Source organism: Peromyscus leucopus, chromosome 3 (assembly GCF_004664715.2).
Source record: "Peromyscus leucopus breed LL Stock chromosome 3, UCI_PerLeu_2.1, whole genome shotgun sequence".
Lineage (NCBI taxonomy): Eukaryota > Metazoa > Chordata > Mammalia > Rodentia > Cricetidae > Peromyscus > Peromyscus leucopus.
The window spans coordinates 149,151,883-149,165,364 of record NC_051065.1 but is presented as its reverse complement, the minus strand read 5'-3'; the positions used below and the strand labels follow the sequence as shown (position 1 = coordinate 149,165,364).

Genomic DNA, 13,482 nt, shown 5'->3' with positions numbered 1-13,482 from the left:
TGGAGGTTCTAGAACAACAGGTAGGCCGAGAGACCAAAGGAGCCTCGTGTGTGTGTAGCTTTGTCCTAATCAGCTATTTGTAGCTAACAACTGTTAGGTCCCTGGCACTCTTAAGAGGTTTATATGACTTATTTCAGCCAGTCCTCACAGCATATGAATGAGCTACTCCTGCTGTATAGATGGAGAAATTGAGGTCTAGAGGCCCTTAAGATTTTGTGGTCTTGGGTTTTAAGACTGTCTGTCTCCACATCTGCAACTGGAAGCATGTCTGGATGGCGACAAACCCCACAGACTTTCTGATCTCTTCTGGAAGGCGAGGTCTCTGTCTGCTCACCCTGGCTTCTTGTGTAACTCCTTCACCAAAAACTATCGAGCTGCATCCTGTGTCAGGCCCATGCTAGGGGCAGTGTTTGGTACATAAGTTTCCAGAAGTCATGAGTGTAGGCCAGGCAACCTTCAACTCTGGGGGTTAAAGAAGATGTGTTTGGCTTCCTGAACGCTGAGCTCCTGTTGCCCATCCGTCCAATCCCCGGGCAGCTGTAGGTGGCCCGGGGAACTTGCCTGTTCCATAGGCAGGGGGCGGCTTCAAGGGCAGCCGGCGTGTATTCCCATGTTGAAGGTAGGTCCTTGTCCTCCATGAGCTGAGTAGTTTTCTGCAGGGTGGGACATCCTGCTAGGCCCTAATTGAATGTAGTTGGCACTCCTTGGGGAGTGTGATAATTCCAACTGGTGTTTGCCTGGCACTTGAGGAAGGTACAGGATCCCCACTAGGAAGCACAAAGACTGAGGGCATCTCTCCCGCCAAGAGCAGAGGCAGAGAGCCAGGGGAGACTGCTGGGTTCCTCTCTCATTTCCGCCCCTCTGCCAGGCCTGCTGTGTCTGGCCAGGTTCCTGCCTTTTCCAGACTCCAGGGCTCATGCTGAGAACTGGCTCTTAGGAACACAGCACCTGCTTTGCTCACACCATGTGTCTCTCTTTCCCTCATGGTAACCTCTTGTTCTACTGAACTTCAGCTGAAGAGTAAGGGCAGGGAGTGGGGGCGGACTGTCTGAAGAGCCCCGTGGAAACTTTTAAACCCCCCACATGTTGCAATTCTTATGAAGTGCGATGTTGTAACCATGGATCAAAACTAATTCTTTTTTGTTGCTTTGTTTTTGAGACAGGGTTTCTCTGTAGATTTGGAGCCTGTCCTGGATCTCGCTTTGTAGACCAGGCTGTCCTCGAACTCACAGAGATCCGCCTGCCTCTGCCTCCCAAGTGCTGGGATTAAAGGCATGTGCCACCATCACCCAGAAACACTAGGTCTTTATTTTGGTGTTGTCTATTGAGAGCCGAAGCAAAAGCTGCTCAAATGTGCTTATCTTCTGCCAGGCACTGAGCCTCGTGGTTGAATTGTTTTAATCACCAAATGCATCCCCAGTCAGGTATTGGCCTCGTTTGATAGATGGAGATGTGAAAGCTTAGACAATTGAAGTGACTTGTTGAGAAGCAGAAGCTAGTATGCGAGAGGGGTAGGTTGGACTTGAGTGCTCATTTAGTCTGTCTGCCTCCTTACCCTTCATCCTTGATCTTTTCCAGAATTTCTTAAAGACAGGGACTCACGTAGCCTGTACTGGCCTGGAACTTGCTTTGTAGTTAAGGATGACCTTGAATTCCTGATCCTTCTGTTTCTACTTCCCAAGTGCTGGGATTACAAAGCGTGTGCCATCATGACCATCTGAAAGCCTATAGATTATTTGAGCTCTAAGGACTCCTTTTTTAAAAATGACTCTAGGGTAGGGAATGAATTTTTATATATATATATATATATATATATGGCATTTTGCATACATTGTTTTGTTATTGGACGGATCTGATGAAAACAGGATGGTTCAGAGAGGTTAAATCAAGTACCAGCAAATAAACAGAGGTGGTGCTGGATCCTAGGTCTGCTTGGCTATGGCTGTCCCATTGAAAGCCATTGCTCTTCTAAGAATAACAGGCATTTATCCACAGATATGGAGGTTGAAGACATAGTTCCTGAATCAGCTCTCTTCCTCTCTCCCCCAAAGACCTCTTTTTGCCCACACTCTACCAAGTGTTTTTCATATTTCTTTTCTTTTTTTTTTTTCCCCTGGGTCAATCTTCTGGCCCAACGGGAGACATGTCAGAGTTTTGTTCTGAAACCCAGGGCGCCTGGAATGATCAGGCAGTGGGTCGCCTGTGGTGGGGAACACAACAGCTTGCTCTGTGTGTTCCTGAAGCCCCAACCCCCCCATCCTGTTCCACCCCCCTACCCCAGCAGGCTTGATGGGCTGCAGCTGCACAGAGCAAGATCTGCCAAGTTCACAGCCAGAGGGCTTTCGTCAAAGGCCACACCTGACCCTTGAGCTCTGAACTCTCGCCCTCCTGGGTGGCAGTTTCTCTGTTCTCACTAACCTCTCTCCAGACATGGCCCATTCGCCTCCCCTGTCCCCAACCCCTGCTAGGTGAGGCAAACAGCCAAGCCATGGTTTCTCTTAAGACTTCTTCCCAAATCCAAGTTCACAAATATGCATGGTCACAGGATGGAGCCACCACCTGCCTAGGGGCCATCACAGTGTCTCTGCAGGCACACGGGGGTGCCTTTGTAACACAGGGCCAATGCACTGTGAGGCATGGGGCAAAAGTCCAAGGTTAGTGAGGCTTTCAGGTCGCACAGCTATGGCCTGAATGGCCTGTTTGGGAGAAAGGGAGCAGCTGGCATCATGACTGCTGTCCCGTTAACTCAGCCCTCTCATCCCCAACCCAGGGATTCCCCTCCCTGTCCAGACTCAGTGTCCCTTGCTTCAAAGTCCTGCTCTTTAAGTGGCCCAGGCCCTATGGAGTCTGGAAAGAATAGGGCAGAACGATATGAGAGGCTGTACTGTGTTTCCCTGAGATGATTAGGACACTCTTAGGAGAGCAGAGGACCTGGAACATCTTGAAGGAACAGCCACATGGGTGGCACCACTCTCACGTGTCCTTGTTGCTGTGGATATCACTCTATATAAATAAAACACTGATGGCCAGTGACCAGGCAGGAAGTATAGGCGGGACAAGGAGAGAGGAGAATTGGGGAAACAGGAAGAAGTGGGGAGAGACACTGCAGCCACCGCCAGGACAAGCAACATATAAAGATGCCGGTAAGCCACCAGCCATGTGGCAAGGTATAGATTTATAGAAATGGGTTAATTTAAGATATTAGAACAGTTAGCAAGAAGCCTGCCACGGCCATACAGTTTATAAGTAATATAAGCGTCTGAGTGATTATTTTATACGTGGATTGTGGGACTGCGGGACTTGGTGGAACCTGGAGAGAAGCTCTCCAGCAACACTTGTGGTCTCCTTAACCCTGTCCTCTGCTTGTCCAGCTGCTCAGAGAGGCCCAGTCCCATTACTTTTCCCCGTTGCAATTGCCCCTCATGGTTATCTGGTGCCTTCCTCCTCATGGGCTGTTGTCTGGCGAGCTCTAGCCCCTTCCCGCAGCCTCTACTGTGTTTCCTGCTGCTGCTGGCTTTTCCCTGGAGGGCCTTCTCGGTGAGCAGAGAGGACAGAAGACTGCAGACACTTTCCCCCTTCCTCTGCCATCTCTCTGTTCGGTCCGTATGCCTGTTGAGACAGAACTATAATAAGAGAAGGGGGTAAATGGTCTGCATCTGATGCCACTTTTCAAGGACTATATGACCGTGATCCCGTAGCTGACTGTTAGTATCGCCAGGGAGCTTTGGAAAAGTTCTGGGTTCTCCTCCAGCCTGCGAGACTCATTGTCTCAGCTGTGCATGTTGGCCGAGGAGCAGGAGTGATTCTAAGTGGTCAGCTGCCCTTGGGCCCCTAGACCCCCATCATGTAGGACTGAGTATGATGGAGAGTGGAGGGTGGGGTGAGGGTAGAGCAGAGAGACTGAGGGCAGTGGTTATGGCTAAGGAATTAGGGAGAGGCAGGAAGGGACCGGGAGCTGTGGGGCCAGGAGGGGCACCAGAGGTTGTTATCTGTGGAAGGAAATAATGGGAGGCAAGAGGGCTGTGGCCTCCAGAACCCACCTCCTGCAACCCTGAGAATGGCTTAGCCCTGAGCCTTGATGTTCTTTCTCGTTGGGATATTATTCTAGCTGTTAGGTCTAAACCACAACATGCAAGGCTGGGTCAGCCAGCTGAGATAACAGTGATGGCCACACTGAGGTTTAGATGGGGAAGTTTTTGCTGTCCACTTCTTCCTCTGGACTCCTGTGTGTGGAGGACTATTCTCTTTGCTTGTAAGACATAAAGGGTTGTGGAACAAAGCTCCAGGCTGGAAATGGCTTTGCTATCATGGACCCATATCCCTAGAAATGCCTTCCCTACTGGTCACACTGCCATGAGACCTGAGGTAAGAGGACATGGGGCAGAGCCAAGGACTTAATATCCATGATTGATTACCTGATACCAAGCTCTAGACCTAGAGCATCCTCTAATCCTTCCCATCGTGTCTCTGTTAGTCTTCTTTGAATGCCCAGCATCTGTTCCATCCTGTGGCATCCCCAAGAAACTCTACTTAGGAGCCCAAGATGGAGAGAGCCACTCGGTGAGCAGTGGGAACAGGTCTGCCACCACCACCGCTAGCCGGGACCTGGAGCATGCCCGTGTTCTCCCATGGAGACCTGCATGGCTTTCGTACTGTTCAGCTTCCTCCTTTCCCTTGTGTAGGTGTGGATGGATGCGGGCACCCAGATCTTCTTCTCCTTTGCCATCTGTCTGGGGTGCCTCACGGCCCTGGGCAGCTACAACCAGTACCACAACAACTGCTACAGGTGACCCTCACCTCCTGCCAACCTAGATCAGGGTGGACTGCACTAGCTCGTGCACCTGCTCCATCTGCAGCCCACCTTGGTACCCCAGGGCTATGGAAAAGTCACATAGCTGGCTGTAGGCTGGGCAGAGGATTGCTTTCAAAGGAGGGGGGGGTCAGCTGTGATTGGCTGGAAGACCACATGAGGCAGACAACTTTCCCTGGCTTATTAGGGGCTCATAGGTGCAAGAGAGCCAAGCCAGTAAGGCTGGACAGTAATTACTAATGTTGTGCAATGGCGACCCAGTCTTGGGGACTCTACTGGGCAAATGATGTGTCCTTATACATTCTCACTTCACTGCCTAGGCCTACCTCCCAGACACGCCTCTTCACTTTATGATATCTGTCTCCTGGTTCATACTCAGGAGTTTCAGCCAGTTTTAATATTATCTGAAACATAGTCAAAAATTCTATTGCGCATTTCAAGATCAAATAGAGATGTCTAAGAATTGTTTGTTATTTGTGATTATCCATGCTCAATCCACCTGGGTTCGTATCAGAATGGCCCTGTCCCCAGACGTATAGCAGCAGTGTGTCAGGGTGGAGAGGATAGAGCGGCTGGAACATTTAGTGTTTTCCTTCTGCATGGCATCATATGAAATGTTTATTCCACATATGAGCCAGTCAGGGGTCAAAGGGGCTGGAGGAGGGGTGCACTTGACCAGTCTGCAACTGTGGGAGAGGCTGTGTACCCCCGGGTTTCTGTCAGCTCCTGGACAGGAAGCCCAGGCTTTTGGCGGTTCTCTTCTGACCTAACCGGATGCCTCCTTCTCCTACCTGCACCCTACAGGGACTGTGTCGCCCTTTGCATCCTCAACAGCGGCACCAGCTTCGTGGCTGGGTTTGCCATCTTCTCCATTCTGGGCTTCATGTCTCAGGAGCAAGGTGTGCCCATATCTGAAGTTGCTGAGTCAGGTGAGTGTTCTGGGGAGGTTGAGGACAGGTAGACCTTTGGCAACCAGGATCCAGAGTGAACGCTGAAAATCTTTCCAATTTTGGGGCATTTCAAATTTTTAGAGCAGGGAAACCTAACTGTATGGGTCTGTATAAATATTCCCAAGTGAAGAAAACCTCCCAAGCACTTTCGGCAAAGGACATTGAAGCAGTATATGGCACATGCTATGTAGCGCATCTGGCTTGTGCTCCGGGTGTAAACCATGGGAAGCGGATAGCAATACTATCCTGGCTCTTCTAGTGTGGGAACTGGGTCCCAGGTCCCAGGGTACCCTTGGCTTTTCAGAGGACACTTCCCATGGCTTAACCAGGCTTTGGCAGGTGAATTTGTTCTTGTCATCTGAATCAGCTTAGACGGGCAGCTATTTGACGGTAAACGTGTCAGTGGGTTCTTTTGATTCTGGTTCAGCCATGACGGGGACAGAAAAGGCTTTGGGGTAGCCACAGCGAATTGCAGGCCCAGACCAAACCCAGCCCCGGGTATTTCCTTTACTACAATTACCAGCACAGTAAAGCAACTCCCCTTCCCTGCTCTAGTGTTCCGCAGGCCCCTCCCATTTTCTCTTACTTCCCTTCAGGTTAGCTTCACGGATTTCTTTGGCCTGCCAGCCCCTGGACCTCATTCTTAGCTTGAGACCCTTGATTTGAGGCAGTAGATCTGGGGGTCTAGAGTCCTTGTGGGACCCAAGTTTCCTCATTGCTAGGGTTTCTAGGTTCTCTTCTTGCTGTGATACAGTAGGGTGGTGCCTTGGACACTGGGGACCAAGTAGAAGTTTGGGTGGGTGGCTTGTGTCAGTATGCACTAGTGATGACAACTTTGGGGGGCAGTTTCTTCCAGCTCTGTCATTCCATGGCCCCATCCTGGGAGGCCCTGGGGTTGCTCAGGCTCTGGGCTGTGTTCCTCTGCTCCCGCTGTAGGCCCTGGCCTGGCTTTCATCGCCTACCCTCGAGCCGTGGTGATGTTGCCCTTCTCACCATTGTGGGCCTGCTGTTTCTTCTTCATGGTTGTTCTCCTGGGACTAGACAGCCAGGTATCGAGGTGGCCATTCCAAGTCGGCGGGATGCGCAGGTGGAGAGGGCAATGGCTGAGTTTATACCCCATGAGATCTGGAATAGTTGGGGACTGGGTGGATGCCAGAGGTGGATCCCTTTCCAGGGACCAGGAGGAGCTTTCTGGGTGGCGTCACCTCACACCCACATACAGGGATAACTGTTCTGGGGGGGGGGGAGCAGAAGGGGAGGCTGCCGGCTGGAAGGAAGCTGGAGCTGGCTGACAGGGCTTGCTCTGGGAGCTCTCTTCCCCCCACTTTCTCTTACCCTCTCATTCAGTTTGTGTGCGTAGAAAGCCTGGTGACAGCGCTGGTGGACATGTATCCCAGGGTGTTCCGTAAGAAGAACCGGAGGGAAATCCTCATCCTTATAGTGTCTGTCCTCTCCTTTTTCATTGGACTGATCATGCTCACAGAGGTGAGAGTCTGGGAGGCTAGATGGGGACCTCATTAGGAGCCGAACAGATAATGACACCTGCTGGGAAGGACCACACGATAGGCCTCCTGCCTGTTAGTCCCCACAGAATGAACGGTTGAGGGGTAATTTGGCTCTAGGGCAACAGAGAACAGATGGAGAGAATGGATGAGAAATCTTAGAATGGGAATGCTAGCTCTCTGGTGGGATCCCATGCTTCCCAGGAATGACCTCAAAGGGAAAGAGGTACCATGGGGATGGGTGGTCTTCTGCCAGTGCCCCACTGGAGAAGACAGATGACAGAACCCATCAGCTTGACTATCCTTCCTCAAAAGACTGGACACACTGTCTGGAGCCTTTGGGTCTAACCCTAAACAGGCTCAGGAGCAACAATAACAGCTCTCTGATCGTGTTTTCCATCTTCCATCCAGAAGCAATGATAAGAAACAGCTGTTGCCTCTGGCTGCTCCGGGCTTCAGGCCTTCAAGCTCTCTTGTCTTACACTACTGTCTGTGAGCCTCACCCACTCTGTCCCACTGTGAGGCACGGGATATAGGGATCATCGGGGTCGACCCTTCTCTGCTTCCTCACAATGATCCTCTCCCACGCAGGGCGGCATGTACGTGTTTCAGCTCTTCGACTACTATGCAGCCAGTGGCATGTGCCTTCTCTTCGTGGCCATCTTTGAATCCCTCTGTGTGGGTTGGGTTTATGGTGAGTGGCTTCTGCCCTGGGCCCAGAGCCTAGCACACCCTTCCTTCCCTGTCAGCACTCTCGGACAGAAGGGAGACATCTGCAGCTTACACTCACGTTTCCTGTCGCAGCTGTGCCTAGAGCACCTGCAGGGTCCACATCCTGTCCTGTCCCAATGCTTTAGCAGCTTCAGGGTTTCCTCCCTGATGTTGTGTGTGCCCGCGAATCCTAGCCAACCGCTTTCTCCCCGCTCTGCGTCCGAAAGGCAACTGTGCCACTTGTCTGTTTGTCCATGCCCAACCTAGCCTGCTTGGCTCCATTCCAGCCCCTCACAGCCTGAAATGTGTCCTCTGTCCTTTTTCCTTCCCCCGACAGGAGCCAGCCGCTTCTATGACAACGTTGAGGATATGATTGGGTACAAGCCGTGGCCTCTTATCAAATATTGTTGGCTCTTTTTCACCCCGGCTGTGTGCACGGTAACAGAACTCTCAAGGGGTAAAGGCAGGGGGCAGGGTGGAGGCGGATTGTGGTTGCAGCCGAGTGGAGGCCCACAGTTCCTTAGGCCCTGGACGCTGTCTTAGATTTTCATCCATCCTCTCACTGGGTAAGATAGGAAGAGAACTTCCTCCTTTCCCTTCACAGAGGAGTCCCCTAATCACGGAGGGCTTAATGGAGGTTCAAGGCTGTCTGATGAGGTTACCAACGGCACAGCTAGAGGCCGATGTCCCAGATAGGACTGGAATGCAATGTTAGGCTGCTCAGAGCCATGCTTGTGAGCACAGCAGCGGGTTCACAGAGTGCTCGACACACACACGCATCTCAGCGACACATGGGAAAAGCGTCAGCTCTACACTCACTTTATAGAAAAAAACAGTCTCAACGGGTGAAGCACCCACAGGATCTAGGATGTTCCCGAGAGCTAGCACTTCCCGAAGCTCCTGGCGTGTGGCTGATGTGAACTAGGAGGGTAGAGGGAGACTGGAGTCCTCATGGCTGACTCTTGGTGCAGGAGATGGCACACAGTTATGTCCTAACTAGAGCCGACTGAGGAGAGGGACCCAAGGGCCTTGCAGTGATAGGGGATGTACACTGGAATTAGCCACCCAGGAGTGGACTTTGAGCAGAATGTGGGTGGAGCTTGGAGACTGACTGACCTAGATAAGCCGCATAGCCTGCTGGGAGAACAGCCCCTTGCAGGCAGCTGTGGGGGTGGGTGGGGGCGGGGGCGGGGGCGGGGGCGGAAGGCACCAGGCCCCACCACCAACCTCGTTCTCCTCTGTTTCACTCCAGGCAACCTTCCTGTTCTCCCTGATCAAATACACACCGCTGACCTACAACAAGAAGTACACGTACCCATGGTGGGGGGATGCCCTGGGCTGGCTCCTAGCTCTCTCCTCCATGATCTGCATTCCTGCCTGGAGCATCTACAGGCTCGGGACTCTCAAGGGCCCACTCAGAGAGGTAGGAGGAAGGCAATCTGGGACAGGAACCTCACTGGATGAGTGGGTCTTGGATGGCAGGCGGTTGCTTCCCATGGGAGCTGGTGTATAAAGGGACCCCCTGCCTCCAACCTGGTGTGGGTACCAGGGATCCAGGGAAAGGGTACTTGGGGGGTCTTTAAAAAAGGGACCCAGAGGCTGGGCGTTGGTGGCGCACACCTTTAATCCCAGCACTCGGGAGGCAGAGCCAGGCGGATCTCTGTGAGTTCGAGGCCAGCCTGGGCTACCAAGTGAGCTCCAGGAAAGGCGCAAAGCTACACAGAAACCTGTCTTGAAAACCAAAAGGGACCCAGAATAACTGCAAGAGCCACGCTGTGACGGTGGGGTTGGCAGCTGGAAGCAGGTTTAAGGCCGGGAAGGCAGACTGACATCAGTAATGAGGGACACTGGCGGGCACCCCTCTGCTACCGTGACAACTATCTCTACTGTCTTTTCAGCGGCTCCGACAGCTCGTGTGCCCAGCTGAAGACCTTCCCCGGAAGAACCAACCAGAGCCTGCTGCTCCTGCCACACCTATGACATCCCTCCTCAGGCTCACAGAACTGCAGTCTAACTGCTAGAGCCAGGGCTTTGACATGCCTGTGAGCCTGGCCATGGGGACAAGCTATAGGAGCGGAGGGCAGAAGTACCCCTCGGTGCTGGGGCAGATAAGACAAGAGGGGTATTTGGGACCCACCTTCTGAGCTGGGTCCCTACTATCTCGACTCCCCTATTCCAGGGTGGTCCAAACATTGTGACATGTCCACATCAGCAACACCCCTTTGAGGCAGCTTGGGAAGCCCTGGGGAGGCGAAGGCCTGGCTGGTCGCTGGGCCCTCTTCCCTCCATGCCATTAAATCCAACTTCCTCCCACAACTGCTTGCCAATGTGCCTGGTTTCTGCCTTCTGTTTGTGTCTTGCCCCCCTCTTCATTGTGAAATCGTGGCTCTCGGGTCCTGCCTCTCCCTAGCTCTCCATCCTTACTGAGTTTTTAATTGGTTCACATAGCAGCTGTGACACTGTGGTGGGCGGGGGAGACGAATGATGGGGCCGGGCCAATGTCCTCCAGCACAGATTTGAACTGAAGAAAGCCGTCCCCCCCTCCACGCTTTCCTAAAGTGTCATGTGTGGTCCTGCCTTGTCCCTACCCCGGCCTCTCACTCCTGTTCCGCCCTCCCCTCCCTTGTCTCCATCATAGGATTTAAAAAGGGAGCTGGAGGGAAGGACAAAGGGGGCCAGGCCCTGGTTATAAGATGGAGGAAGACAGGCTGCTTACAGTTTCTTCCTGCCCACGTGACCCTCGTGGTGTCCCTGCCCGCCCTGCTGGTCAGCACTGTTGGCTGTGTGCGCCCATGGGCTGATGCAGGTTGAGGGAAGGTGGCCAGCTGGGCCTTTGCAGACCCCGGCGGCTGCAGAAGGGCCTTGCAGAGGAAGCCCTGCCCAGACTCTGCCAGCAGAGGGATCCACTTCCTTCAGACAGCCTCATTCTCACCTAGCAAGAGGTTTGGACACTGGGTCACACATCTGTCACTTCCAGATGTGACCACAAGGGGCGGCACTGTCATGTGCTCAGCCCTGGGTGTCAGAGAGGAACCCTGGAGGCTAGGTTTCAAGAGAATGAGGCAGAAGGCAGGCAGAGCTGTAGGATGTTGCCTGGAGGCCAAAGCAAGGTCCCAGGTGCGCCTTAGCAACGGGCCGCCAAGGGCGTGGGAGGAGCTCCGGCCGCTGTTGTGTGTCATCGTGGATGGAACGTGCATTCCTCCCCATCCAGCGCAAGGTTTACCTGGGTCCTCTGGTGCTACTTGACTTGACTAAGTGTCCTGTGACTCTCTGAGCTGCTCAGGCATTCCAGGCAGTTCCTCAGCTTTTGACGTCTCAGTTTCAAGGGAAATGTATCAACAATATTTGCCAGTTTTCAATTTTCTGTCTTGTGTCTGAAGAGTCTGTAGAAATCAGGACAGTGGTCCTCCTGTGTGGGGACATTGATTCTTTCTCCTAGGTGCCTTGGATACAGGCGTGGCCACAGTCCTGCGGGTGTGATGTGCCCAAACCCAGGATTCTGTCACCTCACATCTCCATCCACCCGACCATGTTTCTAGAAGACCCATGGCTACAGGGCTGCGCTGTACTTACCACACATATGGGCAGAACCGGAATACAATCCGTTCTTTTCTTTTTTTGAGACAGGGTCTCACTCTGTGACCTTGGCTGGCCTGGAGCTTGCTTTGTAGAGCAGGCTGGTCACTTGTCTCTGCCTCTGAGTGCTGGGATAAAAGGTGTGCACCACCATGCCTGACCCAGAATCAGTTTCCTTGACAAATGAAGTGCTTTGAGGGGCGTCATGTAGGGTGACTGGGTAGGCCACTCTGAAGGGGAACTTGGGTAGCCCATTCTGAGAGTATGCTTGCTATCTGTCTCTCTGTCCCCTCGTTTGATCAAAGGTTCATAAATCTGCTGAGGAGATAAGGTGGTTCAGTGATGGTGAGGTGAGTCTCACTCATGAGAGTCACAAGTGGTGAATAAATGGTGTGAAAACCATGTGTTTTAGCTGAAGAACCAGGGAGCTGGTTCAGTTCCTGACTTGTGTTTACCTCATGACATGTCTTGGTAGAAACTCCTTGAAATTCATGCTCATTTTTCCGATGTGGATAATGCTATGTCCCCCACCCACACAGGCCTATTACAGGGCTCAAATGAAGTCCGGGGCCCAAGGGTTCTTAGTCTAGATTTGGGGATGGGTGTGCAGAAAAACACTGGCTATCCATGTAGGACTGACAGGTGGAAATGTGAGAAATGTGGCTGGTTGTGGGCAGGGTTGGCCAACACTGTTTTGTTTTTGCTTTTGTTTTGTTTTGAGACCGGATCTCAGTCTTAGTTCAGGGTGGCCTTGAACTCACAGAGACCCTCCTACCTCAGCTTCACAAGTGTTGAGATTGTAGGAGTGACCATGCCTAGGCATGGTCAGGGGTGGGAGCCATGGTACTTGGCTTTGGCAGAGGCGAGCTGAAGAGTGGAGGAGAACTGTGTCTACCTGGAAGGGCAGAGATTGGATCTTTCAGTACCCCGAAGAAGAAAGCAAGGCAAGAAGGGGAGGCCGCACAGTTAGAGAAGGCTGGTAGGCAGGCAGGCGAGCCTGGAAAGTAAGAAGTGATCTCTGAGAGAAGAAGGCAGAAGCCTAGAAATACGGGCATCTGAGAAGATGCCCATGGCGTCAGGGGGGCACTTGCTAAGCATAAGCCCACTAGGCTGCCTGGAGACTTCAACTGCCCAAGTCTCAGACCCAGGCATACACACATAGGCCCCGATGAGCCTTCAACAGTGTGCACGTATGCACAAGCTCAGCCAGACAGCCTTCTCCACAGAGGCTTACCATCTTCTGTGGACCTTAACTCTCATACTCAATCACTTAGGCAAACTAACCCCACTGACCCTCAGTTTTCTCCTCTAAAAAGTGCTAATACTACTAGTTACTCCACAGCATCACCAGACTCCAGCAAAGGCAGCTACCCAGGAATCACTTTGGTAAACCCTTCCATGTACTCTGTATGCACCCCATCAGTGGCTCTCCACATAGCAGAAAAGCCCAGGAAGCGTCCAGGACAGTTCCTACCTCTTAGTCTCGGGTAGAAGGATGCGTATTTAAGTGAATTTGTGCGGGGGCAAGGAAGAAGTAGCCCCAAACAGCCTGTGGTCCAGTGTCCCTGCTCATCACTGGGGTATTGTCCAGAAGAAGTGGGGCTGGAGCCCTTTCTGTCCTGTTCAGTGCCTGGTTCCAAGTGACCAGCATATGCTGTCCTAGCAAAGGGGATGCGTATGATCATTTTCTCCTGCAGCGGCACAACGTCTTCTTCCCTCTTCCCCTTCCTCTCTCCCTCCACCCATCCACCCACCCATCCAATCCAGGCCATGTGTTAAATGCTGAGACAGCAGCAGAGACTCATGTGATGAGATTCCTGCTCGCCAGCTGTTCATGATCTGGGAAAGGAGCCTGTGAGAGTGGGACCCAGAGGCACAGGTTCAGATCCCAGCTCCTGCACTTACTGTGTATGGGCACAGGGTGAATTGTTTC

At 52.5% G+C, this 13,482-nt stretch overlaps 1 protein-coding gene across 1 annotated transcript in view; it reads left to right on the top strand.

Moving 5' to 3' along the window:
• The window catches only part of Slc6a13 (solute carrier family 6 member 13), a 38,120-nt gene extending 27,822 nt beyond the window's left edge, over window positions 1-10,298 (top strand). Inside the window, 8 exon segments of the mRNA XM_037204180.1 lie at window positions 4,683-4,786; window positions 5,615-5,739; window positions 6,697-6,809; window positions 7,108-7,245; window positions 7,854-7,956; window positions 8,311-8,411; window positions 9,226-9,396; window positions 9,872-10,298. Of these exon segments, the coding sequence (XP_037060075.1) occupies window positions 4,683-4,786; window positions 5,615-5,739; window positions 6,697-6,809; window positions 7,108-7,245; window positions 7,854-7,956; window positions 8,311-8,411; window positions 9,226-9,396; window positions 9,872-9,994 (978 nt within the window). The 3' untranslated portion in view covers window positions 9,995-10,298.
• The last annotated feature ends 3,184 nt before the right edge of the window (window positions 10,299-13,482 follow it).